General features: G+C 47.4%; 1 protein-coding gene across 2 annotated transcripts; it reads left to right on the top strand.

Annotated features, from left to right (window-relative positions):
• The first annotated feature begins 301 nt into the window (after positions 1 to 301).
• SULT4A1 (sulfotransferase family 4A member 1) lies at positions 302 to 23,627 on the top strand. 2 transcript variants are annotated; one of them, XR_014473312.1, is made up of 8 exons: positions 302 to 616; positions 4,392 to 4,522; positions 10,200 to 10,280; positions 12,149 to 12,275; positions 14,525 to 14,619; positions 15,834 to 15,972; positions 17,474 to 17,570; positions 22,958 to 23,627. XR_014473312.1 is itself a non-coding variant. In XM_083181258.1 (7 exons), the coding sequence occupies exons 1-7, from the start codon at positions 448 to 450 to the stop codon at positions 23,068 to 23,070; spliced, it is 855 nt and encodes a 284-aa protein (XP_083037384.1). In that variant the 5' UTR covers positions 305 to 447; the 3' UTR covers positions 23,071 to 23,627. The 2 variants fall into 2 exon arrangements, 1 of the variants encoding a protein (XP_083037384.1); XM_083181258.1 differs by lacking the exon at positions 17,474 to 17,570 and having other exon boundaries at positions 305 to 616.
• The last annotated feature ends 292 nt before the right edge of the window (positions 23,628 to 23,919 follow it).

The following is a 23,919-nucleotide window of genomic DNA, read 5'->3' as shown; positions in this document are numbered from 1 at the left end:
ATTTCTATACAAAATTGCATTTTTTCTTATAAAATCCATAAGACAAGAAATGCGTATTTCAGTAAACCCTACACTGATACCATGAAAACTGCATTTAACTTACACCGGGAAAGCCTCTTGCATGTTGCAAACAAGGGACAGCTTATGGTCATGATAATCATGTGTATATGTCTCATTCACAAATCTGCAGCCCCCTCCTTGCACAGAAATCCCCAACGTGTAATTGTTTTGCAGGGAGTGCTGCGCATGCGCCGATCCCCAGCGCTGACCCCAGCAAACACCAGGGGGAGCTAGTGAGGCGTTTGTTGCTGCATTCCCAGCATTACATCACCCTGCTTAGAGAGAGCATCCTCTACCCATCCCAGCATCTCAAGCAAACTGACCCCCCCTCCCCCAGACCAGCCCCAACCTGCTGCTAATACCCCTCTACCACCAGCATACCTGAGCATGGCAGAGAGCGAGGCAGAGACCCCCAGCACTCCGGGAGAGTTTGAGAGCAAGTATTTTGAATACAATGGCATCAGGCTGCCCCCATTCTGCAGGGGGAAGATGGAGGAAATTGCTGATTTCCCTGTCAGAGAGAACGATGTTTGGATTGTGACGTATCCCAAGTCAGGTAAATGCAAAACCAAAGAAGATACAATGTATGTTTACTGGCAAATGCCCTTAGGATGCACCCAGGTGGCAGTGTCTGATGCAGGATGCAGAGCAGGCAGGTGCCGGGAATAAGGGCGTCTGTCTTCTTTATCAGCACCGAAAACTTTATTAATATAAGAATGAAGGGGGGGGGGGGGGGTATCTGTATGTCTTGGGGTAACTGGTTACATCACAGCTCCAGAAGCAGCCACCAGCCAGACGGTGACATCTGCTTTCCACCCTATGTCATTATTAACCCATGCACTGCTGATTCTCTATGGCAGAGTTTATTTTCCTGAGACGAGACATAAACCAATGCACTGTTTATTTGTTTATTTTTGCCATTGGTTGTTTATTGTTATCTGACGTATTTATAAACATGGATTGACATGTTTGTAAATATCCTTATATATAAGGATCAAATAGGGGTTATGGTAACAATATATGGTTGAAAAGGGGGCAGGCTGTGCCAACTGGTTCTTATCTGCGGTCAAATTCTGTCTGCTACAGAGGATGGGGCAGGATAAGTCCTGGATAGTTTGCTCTAGAACCTTCAGCTGCCTTATATTACTGTATGAATTGGTCGATGTATTAGTCCTGCTGTGTATGATAATACCATGTGTGCTCTAGAACCCTCAGCCGCCTTATATTATTGTATGAATTGGTCAATGTATTAGTCCTGCTGTGTATTATAATACCATGTGTGCTCTAGAACGATAACTAGTGTTATCTGTGAATGCTGGTCCGATGACCAGGTCTTGCTGTCACTTTATAAATGAGGTGCTGCAGGCCATAATTGTCATTCTTTGATTTAAGAGCTGAATTTCTCTATTAATAAATAAATAAATAAGTCATCAATTCATTGAAGGGATTTTGTTTGTGAAGATAGGATTTCTAGAGCGGTTTCGTATTAAAGGTAATTAATACGCGCTCTGTGTTTCACATGTTTGGATTTCTTATTAAATACTGTTTTGTTGTAATTTTGGTCAGTTTTTTTTCTTTATGTCTTGATATAATGATCCCGTCATTGCTGTTAATGGATACAGTACTTCTCCACTATAAATTGAAAAAAAAAGTATCAGTTTACTTTTCATTTCAATGGCCTATTGATTTCAATGACCTATTCATTTCAATGGTCTCATTCATTCCAATGGGCCATACATTTAAGTGTACACTTGCCTACATTTTGGAACTCCCCTCTGGGACCTCCTGGAGGGTATAGGCCTATACCTATTTGCACAGTGTCAAGATTTGCATGATAACACAGTGGGAGGCGTGGCCTTGATGATGTCATACCTGAGGCCTCAACAACGACCACAGCACAAAATGTGCCCTTGCACAGTGAGGCTGATGCCTCCAAATTGCATAATGATGGCACCACCAGGGATGCCATAGTAGGATCTGTGCAGGCTGCATCATGTCTACAAGTAAATTAATGATTACTTTAAAATGCAATGCATGGAGTCCCCCCAAATCAATAATAGATCTCCGCTTCTGAGTCTTGAGTCTTGCTAGTACTGGAAAACAGGAGGAAAACGAGGTGGGGGGTGGGGGGGGGTCCTCATATTTTACAATAACAGCACCAAGCTGAACCAGCCGGGGGGTTTGTGCTTTAGCAGGAAGACACACAATGTGGGGTCCCAGTGCATTAACGGACACCAGCCCCTAATTGTTACCTCAGTGTTGCGAGTCCCTCAAAAAAATCAGGGTCCCCACCTGCAACACAGCTGATGCCTGATATATCTAAAGATATATCGGCGCATCGTGCTGTATGTACGGGCAATCCGCCGACCGCCTGTACAGCCACATTGGGAGCCGCCTGTGATTGACAGCTGCATGCACCCGCCCATTTGTCATGTCAATCCGGACAGATTGGGCAGTGACATCTGCTTGATGCCTCTGCAGATAATCTACTAGTGTGTATTTAGCTTAACTCGCTCTGCGCATGTTACATCTGCCCCATCTGCAGTGCAGCATGGGTCTGTCCATTTGCTGAAATTGCAGTCATGCTTACAGGTTTGAATTAGGCCTTAGTACGGTACGAGGTCCCAATAATCACTTTTTCTTTTTCAGTCGCTGTTTGGCTTATTTGCGATGTTAGATCATGAATTTAAAACTATCGCTCTAGATTTATCGATCAGTTATTGGAAAAAATAATGGATATTTAGACAAATTTCCCTTCAAGTTTAGTTTATAATTTGTTCTATCGGGACACTCATGGATTACACAGATTCCGTGGCTGGCTTTATTTTAGCCTCCATTTCACCTGGTTTTAAGCAGCCACAGCACGTGTGTAATCCTTGAGCCTAGCTGCATTTTTCAGTATGGCCCATAGGGGTTTATTTACTAAAAGGAGAATTCTATTGAAGGTGGGTTGTTGTTATGGGCAACCAATCACAATGTACTTATTTATTTCACACCTTCTAGAAAATAATAGATATAATCTGATTGGTTGCCCGTAGCAACATCCCATATTCAATAGAACTCCAATAGACTATGCGAGTGTTTATACATCACTATTGAGAGATCAGATATACATGCCCCATGTCTCAGCGATGCCCCCGGTTACCGTAGAAGATTTGTAGTAGCACAAAATGGCCGCCTCCTTGCTGTATGTGCTCTGTCTATTTGTTTCAGTCACGATCTGTGCATCTGGGATCCAGATAATAGGTCGACACGATATGTTCGACATGCACAAATGACATAAACAAAAGGTCGATATAGCTTTGGTCAACCAATTAATTATTTAACAAGAGTTTTTCATGTTTTTTTTTTTTTAAATGTTATACTTGTCCATCCACGTGGATTTCGATTGGGGTCGTTGCGGGACCCCAGAGCATGGCGACTAGGGTGGCCAATCCCAGGATCGGCAGGACCCTGGGATTTGGCCCCCAAAACGCCAGGATTTCAATCCCGGGATTGGAGTTTCCAATCCCGGGATTAGACTGCGCAGTCTAATTCTGGGCAGCGTCTGAGCACTCGCTCAGATGCTGCCCTGCTTCTCCCATGGCCGGCAGTGCTGTACTGCGCAGCGTGACGAGGTCAGAGGTCACGCTGTGCAGGGCACAACCCTACAGCCCGCTCACCCAACCTTCCCGGCTCCCGGCCACCCTGCCGTATGAGCCCACCCGCAACCCAGCCAGCAGCCCTCCCGCCCGCCCTCAAAGCATACCCGGCTCCCGGCTGCACCCGGCTCCCGGCTGCACCCGGCTCCCACTGTAAGTAAATAGTGGGCATTTTTTATTTTTAGGGATGCCAATCCCGGGATCCCGGGAATCCCGGGATTGAGCATTTTTCAATCCCGAATCCCGGGATTGAAAAAAATCCCCCGGGATTGGCATCCCTAATGGCGACCAAAGCCATGCGATGTTTGGGTTCAGTGCTGGTTGGCGTACGTTAGGGCCAGATCTGCCAGATACCGTATTATTGGCATGGCCGGATCCGACCTGGTGGCAGGAACTTCAAGTGGTGGCTCCTGATTGGCTGGAGGTCCGCAAGCTCCGATAGACTTGCAGTTGACTCCAATACCAAAATGCTGCCAGAACTTTCTCCATGGCCACCTACCCCATACCTCCCAACAGTCCCGTTTTTCACGGGACCTTCCCTTTTTTTGGGATGGTCCCGCCCGGGGCCGCTTGCGCACAGCGTCTATTCAGCGTGGCCAAGTACTGTAGTCCTGGCAGAACCCCCCTTATGGCGGCCCGGTTTGTGTGTCACCTGTGCTACTATTGACTTTGTCTCGATTGATTTTGCAGGAACCAGCTTGTTACAGGAAGTGGTCTATCTGGTGAGCCAGGGGGCGGACCCCGATGAGATCGGACTCATGAACATTGACGAGCAGCTTCCTGTCTTAGAGTATCCCCAGCCCGGTCTGGATATCATTAAGGTATGGCGCTATGTCCTAATTACCGATGCGGCAGTTATCGTTCTGTTAGGAATTCCTAAAACTGGTGTAACATGAAGTGTAAGTTCAAAGCTCCCTTAGTTCTAGATTCCAATTATAATAGATAGGAGTCTGTATATTGGAATAATAAAACATAACGAGGTCAATTTAATGTGTGTGTGTGGGGGGGGGGGTCGGTATGGGGGGAGTACACAGCATTGCTTTGCTTTGCAGAACAGTGGTTATTCAGGAGGTAATAGATTCTTGCCCATCTTATACCCCTTTCAATTACCCAGGTTTTAAATCCTGGTTCGCTGACTCTGGTCAAGAGCAGGGTCGGCAACCCAGAATTTAAGACCCGGCTTGGCCCTTTCACACCAAAGAAATGTTTTTTTCAGCAAATTCCCGGGTTGGAAAGCTTTAAACCAGCAAATTTGATTCTGGTGTGAATGGGGTATTAGAGAGTGCCGTCCCTCCCGGAATGGCCGTGAGGCTCCCGAAAATCGGGTCCCACTCCCGGCCCCTTGGAAAAGTGGGCAACCCTCCCGGATACCGGCACCCCACTGCTTTTTTTTGTGGGGAGGGGAGGCTAAAGATGCAAATTGCATCATTTAGCCCCGCCCCTCCTCAAAGACCCAGGAATTGCAGGATTTGCAGAAGTGGGGGTGGGGCTTGATGATCAGGCCCCACCCCCAAAGTGCTGCTGACATTCTTCTCTCCGGGTTTTTCCCAGAGAGGAGACTTTAAAAGTAGGCAACCCTGCCCCGCAGTGATGATAACACTGGTGCCATGAATCTCACCCCTCCCCCCTTCAGCACAGTGACCCACTCCCTGAACCACCAATGCTGGCACATATGCATATTACTGAAGGCATTGATCCATTCCCATCATTAATCCATAAGCCCCTCTCATTTGTATTGTCACCTTCGCCCTCAGGGTCTTATGCTGGGTACACACAGAACCATTTGGGCTCAATTCCCCCAATTCCGATGGGATTTCGACCGATTGTATATAAAAAAAAGCTGAATTGGGCCTGGTTTCAGTGCGATTCCGTCGTTTGGTCACTTTGGAGAGTTTACCTGCTGCTCTAAAGATTCGTCATCTACATTGGATTGGGTGCAGATCGTGTGCAGGTCGTGTGTTCCAACAGATCGTACGATTTCAAGGATATCCACGATCATGGTCGTTCTAGTGTGTACCCTAAATAAGCCTGCAGATCTCACACACTGGAGGTAATTCTGATTCACTCGGAAACGCACAATCACTCTCTAATGGACAAAACCATGTACACTGCAGGTGGGGCAGATGCAACATGTGCAGAGAGAGTTAGATTTGGGTGGGTTTTGTACTTCAAATCTAACTCTCTCTGCACATGTTACATCTGCCCCACCTGCAGTGCACATGGTTTTGTCCATTATAGAGTGATTGTGCCTTTCTGAGTGAATCAGAATAACCGCCATTGTCCTATACTCTGTCTAAGCTGACCCTTCATCCTCTCAGCCTCCCCACCACCATCTTACTTTCCATTACCACCTCTGCCCTCATTTACCCCACCAGGCCTCACTGCGGCCGCATCACATTGGGGAGCATTTATTAATAGAAATAAAGACAAATTCACACAAAATATATTTCAAAAATAAATTCAGACTTTTATTTCCAGTAAAATGTGTATATTGTTGTTACTCTGCATTATAGAATAGGGAATTCTGGAACAGGACTGGTGCATAACTCTTACACACCTGTCCTATAAGAGGAACAAGATGGTGGAAGCCTCGTGACTCACAGTCATCCATCAGCACTCAGGAGAGGAAAAAACCCCTGTGGGGGAAACCTCCGGGGACTCATGGCTGACGGACTGCCCGTCCCTCTAGGCATTAAGAGACTTTGCAGAGTTTGCCCAAACCACCCAACCACTGACAATGTATCACCCCGTCATCCCTTTGGTCATCCCAAAACTGCTATTTTCACCTTTATCACCAGAAGTTAAAGAACGCACCTGATGGCACCCAATGGGCACGCGCATGTCCACAGAGACAGAATAATGAGTGAGGGTAGAGATATGGAGATAGGAAGGAATTCAGTAGGGGAGAGAGAGACAAGGTAGAGGGACAGAGAGGAGAAGAGGGTAGGGGGAGAGGGACAAGGTAGGGAGAGAGACAAGGTGGGGGAGAGAGACAAGGTGGGGGAGAGACAAGGTAGGTGGAGAGTGGCAAGTTAGGGGGAGAGAGGCAAGGTAGGGGGAGAGACAAGGTAGCGGGAGAGAGACAAGGTTGGGGGAAGAGCGACAAGGTAGGGGAGAGAGACAAGGCATGGGGAGAGAGACAAGGTGGGAGGAGAGAGGGGAAGAGGGTTTGGGGTAGAGAGACAAGGGGGGGGGGGGGCGGAGAAAGACAAGGTGGAGGAGAGAGAAGGGAAGAGGGTAGGGGGTAGAGAGACATGGTAAGGGGACATAGAGACAAGGTGGGGGGTAGAGAGACAAGGTAGGAGTAGAGAGACAAGGTGGGTGGAGAGAGACAGGTAGGAGAGAGAGATATAGTTAGGGAAGAGCGAGATAAGGTAGGGAGAGACCAGTGTTACAGAACATGTATTGCAGCAGATGTGAGGTGCCCGGGGTTTGTCATGTTTGTCATGAAAGGGGTGGAGCTTAACAACTAAGCCTTTTGTGGGGGCGTGATCATTGTGATTGCATCATTGTGGCCACGCCCCCTGCTGTGAAACGCTGGTATTACACAGCAGGGGGCAGGACCACGATGACCCAATTTATGTCATCAGGTCCCCGCAGACCGCCCCACCGGGGGGAGATTGTGGGAGTCTGCAGGGGACATGCCCATCTTCCCGGGGGTCTAGGAGGTGGACCCAATTTTCGGGAGCCTTCCATTCCGGGAGGCAAGGCACGTATGGTTAACCATTTCTATGTCGACATCTTGGTTCTGTAAACCTTTTCCAGTGTCTGCCTTTTCAACGTCACTGTTGACACATGTAGACCACAGTCATCCTAATGACTGATACTGTATACAGGTTATACCACACCCAGTCCTGTCACCCGTACATATGAGGCTGATACGCTAGGCTTGCTCTGATGACGCTGCTGCCCCTGCGCTGCTGCAGTTACAGCACCTGAGGGGTCCTCGTCCTCCGCTATACAACTTTTGTAGTTGATTCATTCCAGCTTCCCGGCTGACCTCCAGGTGACCAGGGCTCTTGTATACAGAGCGTCCAAGTGTTCCACATTGCTGAGTAATGCTCCTTCACCCGTCATGTGTGGGTAATGCTGATTCTGCTCTGGGCACAGTGCCATTGCTTGCGCTCTCTGTCTCCATCCACAAGCACGTTCCTGCCCTGCTGGAATAAATGCAGTGAGGGCCTTTATAATGGAGCGGATCTCATCGCCCGCACGCTGCCCACCTGCTGCTTCCTGCCTGTTGTCCTCAGATGTCACCGGTACGGATACAGCGGTGAATAAACATTGCACCAGCGCAGGCCATGTTTGTAGGATTTCTTTAATAATGTACAAGTGAGTAACTTATTTTGCTGAGCCGGCAATTATCCCACCTGCAGTGGCTTCAAGAGGGAATATGGTCACTAGGTCGGCCCTACTTAAGTCGACATGCATTGCGTCAACCACCGAAGGTTGACAGGGATTAGGGTTGGAAGGTCAACACAAGCATTTGGTTGACAGTAGCCAGATCAAAAGGTCGCCAGGAGTTTTTCACGTGTTCTTATGAGCCGACATGTGCCGACAGGCGGTATCTCATGCCCTACCATCCGCTATGACGTGGTGGGAGAATAAAATAGTGCGCCGAGCGCAGCGTGGCACCGTGCCCGAAGCATCTCGATCACAGTGGGCCGTGCTCGGGGGCATAGTACACGCTGACAGGGTCCATGTGGACTATGTCGACAATCAGGACAAAAAAACTGGAAAAACTCAAGTCGACCATTTTACTGTCGACCTTGCCATTGTCCACCTAATCCTTGTGTCGACCTCCCCATCCTGTCGACCTTAGCATTGTCGACCTACTTCAGGTGTCGACCCCAAGCCCTGCCGCCCTTCACTGGTCGAACCAATGCATGTCAACCGAAATTGGTTCGACCCAATGACCCATAACCCCCAAGTGAGTGTGTACTCCAGGCATGTCCAAACTGTGGCCCTCCAGCTGTTGGGAAACTACACATCCCAGCATGCCTTGCCATAGTTTTGCTATTAGGGAATGCTAAAACTATGGCAAGGCATGCTGGGATGTGTAGTTTCACAACAGCTGGAGGGCCACAGTCTGGACATGCGTGGTGTACTCTTTTACCAGGTATGGGGCTGCTGAACTACAACTACCAGAATACCCTGCCACCGTTTTGCTGTTGGGGAATAATCACCGCAGGTGTGCGTTATAATGGGGTTTATACTGCTTGGTACGGTGGGACCGTAAACGGGTGGATCGGGTTTTTCTTCATCTGAGCATGCGTAGCTTTCGCAATGCGCAGGCGCGGCGACCTCACACCGCTCACGGACGGATCTCTCCGTGCGAAAAAACCTGTCCGCAAGAGTACGGTCATTGTGGGCGGCATGTGGGCGTTTTTATGCGGCCGGAATAATGAGGAAAACTAGGCGTAAACATGGGCATACACGGGGGTGTGCACACAAAATGTACGGTGCTACAACCGCTCGATCGGCGAACGCACCGTGCATTTTGGACCAAAAACAGACGGACGCCAAAGATAGCTCCAGACCACCCCTAGAGATACCGCATGCCAGCGTGCGCCTGGGTCTGCTAATTAACACTGATTACTACTCAAACACATACACCTGAATGTAATAAGCAATGCTGCAGCCTATTAAGTGAAAACCATGATTTCACTACCTGCAAGCCACACACAGCCCTCAAACACATTGGAAGCTTATCTTTCTACACTTCTCTACATGTAACGGTTGGTTTCATTTTAGGTAACATTCATAAGACCTGTTTATATATGTCAAGGTAGTTATTTTATAACCATCTACACGCATTCAGTAAGTGTTTTTGTATACTTTAAAAAGCAGGACACTCAATTCACAGAAGTCGACATGTGTCAACTTTTTCACTGTAACACAAACATACCAGTTTTTTATATGGAAAAAGACACATAAACCACATCTAAGAGCAACAATGATGTTTTTGGACTCAATTTCTACTTGCACTGTGGCGTACGCTTAGATATATGCAAGATGTCGGTGGGGAAACGGACGGTACCCGTCTGTATACGGTGCCGTACGCTCTGATATACGGAAGGTGCCGGTGTGAAAACGGACAACATCCATCCGTACACGGTGGCGTACGTTCTGATGTACGCCAGGTATCGGTGGCAAAGAGGGAGATCCGTCCGTACACGGTGGCGTACGCTTAAGTGAATGCCACTTCCCATTGTCGGTGTTTGTGACCGTCCGTGTGCGGCTGTTCTGTGGGCGGACTTTCGCTCACCGTCCGCGTACGGGAAACGTACGGTGAACCGGATCGTACGTATGTTTAACCAACCTAACCAGAATAAGGCCCAATGTGTGGACAGTAATTATAGCAAAGCAAGATGTGGTTTCATTACACATTATAATAGTTTCCCAGAGAATAAAATGAGTGACGCACAGGAGATCAGGTGCTGATTGAGCCAGGAATTGATATTGTTTAATGCTTTTAATGGTTATTTTTTGGTCCAGGAACTGACGTCTCCGCGCCTTATCAAGAGCCACCTGCCCTATCGCTTCCTGCCGCTAGATCTGCACAACGGAGAGTCCAAGGTAATCATGAGGCCACGCCCACTTCATGGGCTGAAAACGATATCGCTAGTTCACAAAGATACTGGCCCTTATTCAGGTTCACTCGCAAAGGCAAATTCCTTGGACAAAACCATGTGCACTGCAGGTGGGGCAGATGTAACATGTGCAGAGAGAGTTAGATTGGGGGGTGAGTTATTTTGTTTCTGCGCAGGGAAAATACTGACTGCTTTATTTTTACACTGCAATATAGATCTCACTTTGAAGTAAAACCCCACCCAAATCTAACTCACTGCAAATGTTACATCTGCCCCACCTGCAGTGCACATGGTTTTGTCCATTTGAGAAGGAATTTGCTTTTGCGAGCAAACCAGAATAACCCCCATTGTCCCATGCGAAAGAATACCTGAGTCCGATATACTATTTCATGCTGAATTCAAATATGGTTTCAGAATTTTTCTATCGCCTATAATTTTTTTGTTACAGCAAAAGCTGGAACCAAATTAGTATGCTGCTCGTATCCCCCGGCTAAAATAGGTGTCTGAGCACCAATGCTATGCCCCTTAACCTGCAAGGCCACACCCCATCTTTTCCAGAGCCACGCTCTGAAGAGACCGCACCGAGTGTATTTACAGCACTGAGGTCATGGGTTTGATTCCCACCATGGCCCTAACTGTGTGGAGTTTGTATATTCTCTCTGTGCTTGCGTGGGTTTCCTCCGGGTACTCCGTTTTCCTCCCACATTCCAAAAATATACTGGTAGGTTAATGGGCTCCCAACAAAATTAACCCTAGAATGTCTGTGTGTGCATGTACATGTGGTAGGGAATATAGATTGTAAGCTCCACTGAGGCAGGGACTGATGTGAGTGTTGAAATATTTTCTGTACAGCGCTGCTGAATATGTGTGCGCTATATAAGACACTGTTAATAATTATAATAATAATATTGTTCCCCCTCAGAAATGTGCACTGATTGTAAAACGTAATTAATCAGTTTCTCCAAAAGTACCTTGAAAAAGCTCTAAGAGCGAAACGTGTCGGTGTATTGGAGCCCTGACACCCACTATTGTCACCCAGATTCACTTCACAGCTACTTCCTTGTGACCGGACCAGCTCTCCTCATCAAATATCCCAGCAGCCGAAATTAACCAGGACAACATTTCCACAAACCAGGTTGAGCCCTATAACAACAGGGGCTCCCTTGGCTGGAGAATTACATCACTCCTAATATCTACCATCGGCCTGCTACATTGGGACATATCAGGAAGCATATATAGGAACGGACACTGAGACTCTCACCTTTGAGAAAACTGGGTGACTATCACGGCTCTATATTTTATTTCAATTATCAGCAATAGTACCATCCATCGTTATATGTGATATATTTTAACAAGTGTATTTTTTAATAAATGTATATTTTTTACTTCTAATTGTTGCATATTAAAAGGTAAAAGCGCGGTTTCACACCCCTTTTTTTTTCTCCAAAAGTATGCATGATAGAGAAAAAAAAATTTAAAACCAGATTTGACTTCAGCATCCAACCGCCCATTGTACTGTATGAAACTTATGTCCTTGACTGTACAGTGTGTGTTTTTCAAGGTGGTAGATCTCTGGGGACTTGGGAGCTACTGACCCCTGCTGGCCATCACAGACCTTTACACAGGCATAATAGCTTGTAGAGTTATCTCTAGAATTATTGGGTCCTGGACATTTTATAGTGGACATTGTCCCTCTCCTATATAACTCCCCCTCTGTATGCTCCCTTCTGTCCTATCACACGTTGTTAGCGGAGTCCTGGATACTGGTGGGACAACCAGAAGAAGCCATGGTATGAGTAGAGCTACATGTGAATGATGTTTGAATTAAGATGCATCAAACACTTGTCTTTGTAGGTGATCTACATGGCTCGCAACCCAAAAGACCTCGTAGTATCTTATTATCAATTCCATCGTTCCCTGAGGACAATGAGCTACAGGGGGACCTTCCAGGAGTTCTGCCGGCGGTTCATGAATGACAGGTGTAAGAAAACAGGTTTCACGTTTCTGGGAAGAGGGACTGGCATTACTACCTGGGGAGAGGGACTGGCGTTACTTGCTGGGGATGGGGACCGGTGTTACTTGCTGGGAATAGGGACTAGCGTTACTTGCTGGGGAGGGGGACCGGTGTTACTTGCTGGGAAGATAGACCAGTGTTACTTGCTGGGGAGAGGGACCAGCATACTGGGGGGAGGGACTGCTGTTACTTGCTGGGGAGAGGGAGCGGCGTTACTTGCTGGGGAGAGGGAGCGGCGTTACTTGCTGGGGAGAGGGACCAGTGTTACTTGCTGGAAAGAGGGACCAGTGTTACTTGCTAGGGAGAGGGACCGGCATACTGGGGAGAGGGACTGCTATTACTTGCTGGGGAAAGGGACCGGCATTACTTGCTGGGGATAGGGACCGGCATTACTTGCTGTGGGGAGAGGGACTGGCGTTACTTGCTGGGGAGGGGAACCGGTGTTACTTGCTGGGAAGAGGGATCAGTGTTACTTGCTGGGGAGAAGGACCGGCATACTGGGAAGAGGGACTGCTGTTACTTGCTGGGGAGAGGGACTGGCGTTACTTGCTGGGGAGAGGGACTGTCGTTACTTGCTGTGGTTGGGGACCGGTGTTACTTGCTGGGAAGAGGGACCGGCATACTGGGGAGAGGGACTGCTGTTATTTGCTGGGGAGAGGGACCGGTGTTACTTGCTGGGAAGAGGGACCGGCATACTGGGGAGAGGGACTGCTGTTATTTGCTGGGGAGAGGGACCGGTGTTACTTTCTGGGGAGAGGGACTGGCATTACTTGCTGGGGAGAGGGACTGGCGTTACTTGCTGTGGTTGGGGACCAGTGTTACTTGCTGGGAAGAGGGATTAGCATACTGGGGAGAGGGACTGCTATTACTTGCTGGGGAAAGGGATCAGCATTACTTGCTGGGGATAGGGACCGGCATTACTTGCTGGGGAGAGGGACCGGCATTACTTGCTGTGGGGAGAGGGACTGGCGTTACTTGCTGGGGAGGGGAACCGGTGTTACTTGCTGGGAAGAGGGACCGGCATACTGGGGAGAGGGACTGCTGTTACTTGCTGGGGAGAGGGACTGCTGTTACTTGCTGGGGAGAGGGACTGGCGTTACTTGCTGGGGAGAGGGACTGGCGTTACTTGCTGTGGTTGGGGACCGGTGTTACTTGCTGGGAAGAGGGACTGGCGTTACTTGCTGGGGAGAGGGACTGGCATCCTTGCTGGGGAGAGGGACTGGCACTACATGCAGGGGAGAGGGACTGGCGTTACTTGCTGGGGAGAGGGACTGGCGTTACTTGCTGGGGCAAGGGACTGGCGTTACTTGCTGGAGAGAGGGACCGGCGTTACTTGCTGGGGAGAGGGACTGGCGTTACTTGCTGGGGAGAGGGACTGGCGTTACTTGCTGGGGAGAGGGACTGGCGTTACTTGCTGGGGAGAGGGACTGGCGTTACTTGCTGGGGAGAGGGACTGGCGTTACTTGCTGGGGAGAGGGACCAGTGTTACTTGCTGTGTAGAGGGACCGGCGTTATTTGCTGGAGAGAGGGACCGGCGTTACTTGCTGGGGAGAGGGACCGGCGTTACTTGCTGGGGAGAGGGACTGGCGTTACTTGCTGGGGAGAGGGACCGGCGTTACTTGCTGGGGAGAGGGACCGGTGTTACTTGCTGGGGAGAGGTACCGGCGTTACTTGCTGGGGAGAGGGACCGGTGTTACTTGCTGGGGAGAGGGAACGTCGTTACTTGCTGGAGAGAGGGACTGGAGTTACTTGCTGGGGAGAGGGACTGGTGTTACTTGCTGGGAATAGGGACTGGAGTTACTTGCTGGGGAGAGGGACCAGCGTTACTTGCTGGGGAGAGGGACTGGTGTTACTTGCTGGGGAGAGGGACCGGCGTTACTTGCTGGAGAGAGGGACTGGCGTTACTTGCTGGAGAGAGGGACTGGCGTTACTTGCTGTGGAGAGGGACTGGCGTTACTTGCTGGGGAGAGGGACCGGCGTTACTTGCTGGAGAGAGGGACTGGCGTTACTTGCTGGAGAGAGGGACTGGCGTTACTTGCTGTGGAGAGGGACCGGCATTACTTGCTGGGGAGAGGGACATTGTTCGATGGTTGGTGACCATTGAATGATTTCTCCTGCAGTGGAGGCATGCTATGCTTTGGGCGGAGATCTCATCTCACTGGCTGTACTTGTGCAATGTCCCGCCCACCCTCACCCTTCCCTCTTTGCTTTCCCAGTGGGTTACGGATCATGGTTCGACCACGTCCAAGAATTCTGGGATCACCGCTTGGATTCCAACGTCCTGTTTCTGAAGTATGAAGACCTGCACAAGGTGAGGATGCGTCTAACTCTTTTATTCCAAATGTTCTCAAAACCCGTCACTAAGGCTCATGGGAAGGGGCGTGGCCTCATGTGACGGAACCCTGCAGGGTTCTAGGGTAGTAACCCAGTGCTTATTATAGCAAACCTACCTAAAAGAACAGCTTGTGGTCATTGGCTATTGGAATATCCCTGGTTCTCCTGTTGGGGTGCTATACCGGAACCAGCGTGGTTGCTAGTAGAAATTGGGGTGACATTTAATGAGATGTGAAAATGTGATTTTTGAGATTTTTAGGCAAAAAAATGGGCGAAATCGCAAGTTTTCCCGAATTCACATATTTCGGATTTTCCCATTTTCATGACTAAAAAACGCCCATTATCGCACCATATCGCACTTTTTTGCCCGGAATAAGCAGCTCATTAAATATGCGAATTTGCGGCAAAACATGCGATTTTAAAAAGTGCGATAATGGGCGATTTTGAAAAGTTACGAAAACTCTCATCCTATTTAATGTCACCCGTTGTATTAAACAAGTGTATTGTAGTTATCATTAAACTGCTCATTAACTATTCTTACAGCCGAGCATAGAATAGAAACACACAATACAATAGGGAAATGGAAACCTTCCCTGGTACTTTGTTTAATCCCCAGACTATGAGACCCTTCCCCAAATCCAACTCCTGCCCATGCTGAAAGCCTGTGCCCGAATTGTGGGGGGGAGTGACCTAGTGTGCAGGGGTTTACAAATCGTGCCACTTGTGTGAGGCCACACCCTGTTTTCACCACACTGAGAGCCGCTGGTCATGCCCCCAGACCCTCTGTCCCCCAGCTGTGCGCTGCGCACAGGGGGAACTCCCACTGCCGGCCCCAGCCGGGGCGTGGGACCGCCCCAAAAAAGGGACGGTCCCGTGAAAGTTAGGAGGCACGTGATGTGAAATCGAGGGGTCTATGTAATAAGCATTGCAGAGCAAGGTGGGTGAATGCATTGATGGTTACTTTGCAGTTAGATTTTACACCATGGAAATTAGCCATCAGTGGTGCCATTGATGATGATGACCACTGTCGTTTAATGCATCGATGGCCATCCCTAATAAACTTATAGACTACATACTGCCTCGTTTAAAATGTCTCCACCGGGCAGCATCCATGTACACGGAGTTGGTGCATATTATTATATTTCTGAATGTAGTACTGACGGATGTATGTTGTCTGCGTCTGTTCCCCAGGACCTCGGCACCATGGTGGAACAGTTAGTGAGGTTTCTGGGAGTCTCCTATGATAAAGCCCAGCTGGAATCCACAGTAGAACACTGCCACCAGCTGATTGACCAGTGCTGTAACGCAGAGGCGCTCCCTATTGGCAGAGGTGCGTATTTATTACCCGTGTTACTGGTCATCTCCAAAAAGTTTCTTTCCTCTCACTCACAAAATCAGCATCTCACGGACTGACGAGGACAAGAATGAAAAACACTGGTTTGTGCTAATGCCAATTAAAGGGTCATTAACTCTGCTTGATTAAAACAGTTTAATTATAAACAGTGATGGGGGAGATGTATCAAAACTTGCAGAGAACTAAAGTAGAGAGAGATAAAGTACCGACGCCTCAGCTCCTGTCACGTTATAAACCGTAATTGAAACAAAAAATGACAGTTAGGAGCTGGTTGGCTTGTACTTGATGTCTCTGCACTCTTCAAGCCTTGATAAATCTGCCCAGGCCAGCCCAGATAACACTTCCGGGGCTCAATGTGGCTTCTAGACTACCTGGGAAGCCGGCGGAACCAATTCAGGAATAGACACCGTAATGAGATTATATAAAAAAAAAAACGCTTTGGACTCTCTGGGGCAGATTGATTAAGCCTGGAGAAGTGATAAAGTTGTCGGTGATAACGCAGCAGCCAGTTAGCCACCAACTGCCATTTTTCAAACAGTCTGTAAAATTACAGTTAGAGGCCATCTGGCTGGTCTGTTATCTTTCAAGTAAGAAAAAACAGGAGAGTCCATGGAAAACGGTGACACGGCCCAGTACGTCACATCTAGGAGACATCGGAGGAGGTTCTTCCTCTCCGCGCTGTCGCGGGGAAGTGCGGCCTCCCATCCATACTTCTCCCCATCCTTTTATTTTGTTGGGTTCTTGTTTCTCATTGGCTGCTTTCACCTCTCATTTTCGATCTGCATGACTGAGATTGGGCTTCATCAACCCTGGTATTCTAACTGTTGTGGAACTACAAGTCCCAGCCTGGCAGGCCGGAGAAGTGACCACAACATGGGACTTGGTCAACTTATCATCTATATATTTATTATAAATATTTAATTGTTATTAACTTATGTTAAAATGAGTTAGAAAGTAACGAGGGTCTTAGAGTTAGTTGGATGAGCGTTCTCAAAGAGGGAAGGAAATGTATTCAATCTTCTAAAGAGACATTACCCGTAGCAACCAGACAGCTTGCATTTTCCAAGTACATTCTATGAAAATGATAACTAGAAGCTGGGATAAATAAATAATTGGTTGCTATGGGAAACCTCTACTCTTTAGAAGGTTTGATACATTTCCCCCATTCTATGCACACACATTGTGCAGTACCACCAGTGACCACTAGAAGCCGCTTGATGGACAGAAATTGTAATTTCCAACATTATTTAATTGAATGACTGGCCCAATACTATGTCCCTTTAAAACAGTGACCCTCACTGGCGGCATAGGTATCTCTATAATTTCACGCTTGCCTTCATTTTGCTTTGTATATTTTGTTAATGCCTATTTTACGTTATGTTCATTTTCTTTTGTTGACCTTTTGATTATTGTATTATTTGTGTTTGTTATTCTTTATTTTATTTTTTTGTTCAGTTTTTTTTTTGTTTCTTTTTAGCCCATTGGTTGTTTTCATGCTGAAGACTTGAGCATTCAGTTCATTAGCTTGTACAGTAATTCAGGTATCCCAGTGCCAGGAACACGGCGGGCATCAGGTGGGTATCTTATTTATAATGCAGGGTTGTTTCATGTTGGAAAATAATAAATACTTATATCAAAACAGTAGTGGATACGGGACAAAGCTGCTCTCTGGATATAGGGCCTTATTCAGGTCTGTTCGCTAGGCTGCGTATAGTTGCAGCGTAGCCAACAGGTCAGCACCACCCATCGAACATTATTTTCAGGAGAGCCGTCACCTGAGAGCGGGGCAGGCCACCCTTCTGTGCTCCGGGGCAGTGTATATATGGAAATTCAGCGCATACTAATCATAGGCGTGCACAACAAAAAAATTAGGGTGTGGCTTCATGGGGAGGGGCGTGGCCACAGAATAGTTCCAATTCCCATTACACCACAAAATAGTGCCACTTATACACATTGAGCCATCTAGAGCTCCTTAGACACACTGGGCCAGGTAGTACCCCTTAGACACACTGCACCAGGATTAAACACACATACTGCAATGCCCATTACACATTATGCCGCACACCATAATGCCCATCACATATTATGCCACATAAGTGCCACTTACCTACACGATCATTCCCAGAGGTTTCTTGCTCGATGCCAGGGGTAACATGCTCATTGCCAGGGGTTACATGCTCGTTGCCATGGGGATTAGCCTTTTTCTCCTCCTAAAATGAACGCTACTTCCTGCTGCTACGCCACCTCGGTGGTGTTGACGTGGCATACGGTCGTATTGTCGACCACACTAGGTCGACAGTCATTAGGTCGATACCGTTGGGTCGACAGGGGGAAGGTCGACAGGGTTCTAGTCGACTTGGGTCAAGGTCGACGGGTGTTTAGGTCGACATGGGACAAGGTTGACATGGGTTTAGGTCGACATGCGTTAGGTCGACATGGGTTAGGTCGACAGGTCGGCATGGGTGACCAGGGGCCTGATTCCGGTTCACTCATAAAAGCAAATTCTCTTTCTAATGGACAAAACCATGCTGCACTGCAGGTGGGGCAGATGTAACATGTGCGGAGAATGTTAGATTTGGGGGAGTTATTTTGTTTCTGTGCAGGGTGAGAGATAAAGCACCAACCAGTTAGCTTCTAAAGGTAGGTACACATCTGACCAACTACTGAAGTGCCGATGGTGGCAGGATCTCCAGCTGGGCGCCTAGCTGTGACATCAGCCCCACACAGCAAGTGTACGGACACGCAGCCAGATGTCCCGATATAACAGCACAAATGTCAGATGTGCTGCTGATGTGCTGCACTCCCAGAAAACGCTGATGGCATACCCCCAAATGCCCGCAGGATGTCAATCGATGTATCGGAAAGAGTGTACCCAGTAGGACTGTAACTTTATACTGTCAGAGGAGCTGATCGGTTGGTTGATCGTCTCTCTTCACGCTCTGACCAATCTCCCACAGACCGGACATGACGAAGCAGTCACAGGACATGCCTGTAATCAGGAAGTGTCACACGTGTGTGCTATTCACTGGTGCATTAGGGGCAGCCCATAGATTATGCAGTGGTAGCTTATATACATGCAGTGGTATCTTATACACATGAAGCGGTAGCTTACATACATGCAGCGGTATCTTATACACACAGGGGCGGATCCAGGATAAAATGACAGGGGGGGCACCACGATAAAAGAGGGTTTAGGTGGGGGAGGGGCGGTGTTAGTGGTGCCAGTGTACATGCTAAGAGAGCGGCAGAGAGAGGGTGGGAATGGGATTAAAAATAGGCCCTGGCATTTAAAGTACGCAGGCCCACCATGGTGACAAAAGTGAAGGATGCAGTTGTGCGCGCCGAAGGCGCGCTCCGGAAAATGGGGTGTGGCCACTCAACAGGGGGCGTGTCCTTGAGTGTAGTGTACAACACCATATACAACTTCTACACATTATGCAACAAAATACTAGACCCCATTATACTTGCCCCTTGCACATGATGCCAAAAAGAATGAGCCAAAATTCACATAATGCCACACGGATTGAGCCAAAATTCAAATAATGCCATATGGATTGTGTCAAAATTCACATCAAGCCACACGGATTGAGCCAAAATTCACATAATGCCACATGGATTGAGCCAAAATTCAAATAGTGCCACATGGATTGTGTCAAAATTCACATAATGCCACACGGATTGAGCCAAAATTTACATAATAACACACGGATTGAGCCAAAATTCACATAATGCCAAATGGATTGAGCAAAAATAAACATAATGCCACACGGATTGAGCCAAAATTCACATAATGCCACACGGATTGAGCCAAAATTCACATAATGCCATACGGATTGAGCCAAAATTCACATAATGCCACACGGATTGAACCAAAATTCACATAATGCCACACGGATTGAGCCAAAATTCACATAATGCCACACGGATTGAGCCAAAATTCACATAATGCCACACGGATTGAGCCAAAATTCACATAATGCCACACGGATTGAGCCAAAATTCACATAATGCCACACGGATTGAGCCAAAATTCACATAATGCCACACGGATTGAGCCAAAATTCACATAATGCCACACGGATTGAACCAAAATTCACATAATGCCACACGGATTGAGCCAAAATTCACATAATGCCACACGGATTGAGCCAAAATTCACATAATGCCACACGGATTGAGACAAAATTCACATAATGCCACACAGATTAAGCCAAAATTCACAATACGTTTCATAAACAGGAACATTGTCCACCAAAGGCGTGCATTAAACATTTACACTCATTGTCCATTACACGTTAAGTTACACGCCATTATGTCCATTATGTCCATTATGTATTATGTCAAACACCATAATGCCTATTAAAAATGATGCTACATAAGTGCTGCTTATCTACATGCTCATTGCCAAGAATTCCATGCTCATTGCCAGAGGTTCCATGCTCATTGCCATGTGGGATTACATGCTCATTGCCAAGGGGAATACATGCTCGCGGTAAATGGGGGACAGCCGCCAGGCAGAAGTGATAGCCACTGACAGTGGCAGAGCCTGGCTGTATTTCGAGCACTGCAGGTCCCGGCTATTAGAGAAAACCACCCCCCCCCCCCCCCCTTTAACCAGTTATCTCATTTAACCGGCTAAATCTTCGGAAACCAACTGATCCATTTACATGAGACCAGTATCATATTGAAGAACTTTTGATTGGGCTTTGAATGATTTTGGTCCAGTGAAACTGGAACGTTTGGTTCCAGAGTAATCTGCCCTCAAAGAACAAGAACAGCCATGAAATTACATTTCAAAAATAAAAAAATTAGTTTACACGTAATATCTCTGGAACCGATAGACCGATATGGACCAGCCTGGTATCATATTGAATGATTTGAAATTGAATGAGATCAACCATAAGCTTCTGTGATGCCAATTGGGGAACTGGCAGCCGTCGGAACCGGGTGGGAGTCAGAATTGACGGGTCCCATATTATCCTATGGGGAAAAAACGTTACAGCTTTGCCAGGCGATATCTCTGGTTCCCGGAGGGCTAGAGACACGGGGCTGGGCTCGTTGGAAAGCCCTGGTCCTCAGCTACAAAATGAAATGACAGGGGGGGCACGTGCCCGGGTGCCCCCCCCCCTGAATCCGCCACTGTATACACATGCAGTGGTAGTTTATTATTATTATTATTATAATTTTATTTATAAGGTGCCACAAGTGTTTCGCAGCGCCGTACAAAGGAACAGTACAGGGAGACAAAACAGTATTACATTGAATAAATAACAAGAATACAGTACAAATAAAGAGCGCCACAGATCAATACACATTACAGCTTAAATATAAGTAGTGAGGACTCAATCAACATACAACTAGAGGCTAGATGCCAATGATGGAGAGGAGTATGCGGACGAAGATGGTCACTGAGTGTTGGAGTATAGGAGAGCTGTGAGTGAAATGTGAAGAGAAGTGGGCTTTGACAACAGGAGGGAAGAGGGCCCTACTCGGAGGAGCTTACAATCTAGTAGGAAGAGGAGACAGACAGATTACAAGAGGTGCAAGTGAGTGGGTGGTGGTTGGATAGCAGGATGTAAACAGGCAAGGGGTCGGAGAACCAGCTGGTTTATGCAGTGGAAGGATATGCTTTGATGAATAGGTGAGTTTTCAGTGCCCGTTTGAAGCTTTGCCAGTTCGGGAGAGTCTAATGGAGCGAGAGGGAGTGCGTTCCACTGAAGGGGTGCAGCACTGGCACAGTCCTGTACTCTAGCATGGGAAGCAGTGATCAGGGTGGAGGAGAGACGACAGTCGTCAGCCGACCGTAGAGGGCGGGAGGGTGTATGAATGGAGATGAGGTTAGAGATATATGGAGCAATGGAATTAGAGATGGCCCTGTATGTGAGTGTGAGGTGTTTGAAGAGGATTCTGTAGGGGAATGGAAGCCAGTGCAGATTTTGTTGAAGGGGAGTAGCAGAATTAGAGCGGCGGGAGAGGAAGATAAGCTTGGCTGCAGCATTGAGGACAGATTGGAGAGGAGCCAGTTGGGATTGAGCGAGGCCGGTGAGGAGAGCATTGCAGTAGTCAAGCAGTGAGATGACCAATGAGTGGATGATCAGCTAGGTTGCACTCTGTGAGAGAAAGGGCCTGATAGTTTATATACATGCAGTGGTATCTTATACACATGAAGTGGTAGCTTACATACATGCAGCGGTAGCTTATACACATGCAATGGTAGTTTATATACATGCAGTGGTAGCTTATACACATATAATTTGACGGCAGATAAGAACCACTTGGCCCATCTAGTTTGCCCCTTTTTTTACACATGCAGCGATAGCTTATATACATGCAGTGGTAGCTTATACACATGCTTAGGTTATACGTCATGCAGTGTTAGGATATATGTAATGCAGTGGTATATTATATCATTCAGTGGTAGATTACATGTCATGCAGTGGTAGTTTATTCACCATGCAGTGGTAGTTTATACCTCATGCAGTGGTAGTTTATTCACCATGCAGTGGTAGTTTATACTTCATGCAGTGGTAGTTTATACCTCATGCCGTGGTAGATTATACGTCATGCAGTGCTAGTTTATACATCATGCAGTGGGATTTTATACCTCATGCAGTGGGAGTTTATAAATCATGCAGTGGGAGTTTATACGTCATGCAGTGGTAGTTTATACGTCATGCAGTTTGAGTTTATACATCATGCAGTGGTGGTTTATACCTCATGCAGTGGTAGATTATACGTCATGCAGTGGTAGATTATACGTCATGCAGTGGTATTTTAATGCATCATGCAGTGCTAGTTATACATCATGCAGTGGGATTTTATACCTCATGCAGTGTGAGTTTATAAGTCATGCAGTGGTAGATTATGCGCCATGCAGTGGTAGATAAATCATGCAGTGATAGACTGTACGTCATGCAATGGTAGGTTACACTAAATGCCGCTCTCCTTATTTCCTCCGCAGGAAGAGTCGGGCTGTGGAAAGATATTTTCACTGTCTCCATGAATGATAAATTCGACCTGGTGTATAAACAGCGGATGGGAAAGTGTGACCTGAACTTTGACTTCAGCCTATAGGAAATGCATGCATTATATTACCTGTGTATCAGCCAGGCAAGCTTACAGCCTCTGTTATACCTGCCGCACAATATACTGTAATTATCCTGTGTTATATTCCCACTGGGGACCATTCCCAGACAGGCACCTAGCTCTCAGTATTTCATTGCTTTTATGTGGTCAGCTCCTGCCTCCTAGTGGCGTCATCAGGCACTGCGGAGTCCTTCACCTGGCAGGAGGGACGATGGAAAAACTGGGACGAAGAAATGGATTCATTCTGATGTATATGGTACCTGTGATGCTGTTGGGGTGTAACCTCTCTCTCTCTCTCTCTCTCTCTCTCTCTCTCTCTCTCTCTCTCTCTCTCGTTTGGAGTAATAGTTCTATGTTTTTCTAGCGCTTTTAAATGGAGATTATTGTCAGAATCTTTGATAAATCAGATCCCAGTCATGGAGCGGACGGTGACTATCCGAGGCTGAATGCTGTGTGTGAGATGCACCTCAGGGCTTTATTGTCGCAGTGGTTGTATGATTTGTGTCATAATTCAATCCAAATAAAATACTTATCTTATATATCAACATTGTGTTGCTGTCATTCGTTCTGTACAATAGCTTGTGCGCACCAGCACACCGTAACAGACCAGAGCTACGTGATAATAGTACACCAGCACACCGTAACAGACCAGAGCTACGTGATAATAGTACACCAGACACCATAACAGACCAGAGCTATGTGATAATAGTACACCAGCACACCGTAACAGACCAGAGCTATGTGATAATAGTACACCAGCACACCGTAACAGACCAGAGCTATGTGATAATGGTACACCAGCACACCGTAACAGACCAGAGCTATGTGATAATAGTA

The sequence above is a fragment of the Crinia signifera genome, chromosome 4 (assembly GCF_055691185.1).
Source record: "Crinia signifera chromosome 4, ASM5569118v1, whole genome shotgun sequence".
Taxonomy (NCBI): domain Eukaryota; kingdom Metazoa; phylum Chordata; class Amphibia; order Anura; family Myobatrachidae; genus Crinia; species Crinia signifera.
Note: the sequence above shows the minus strand (reverse complement) of the source record. Positions and strands in the feature narration are given on the sequence as shown.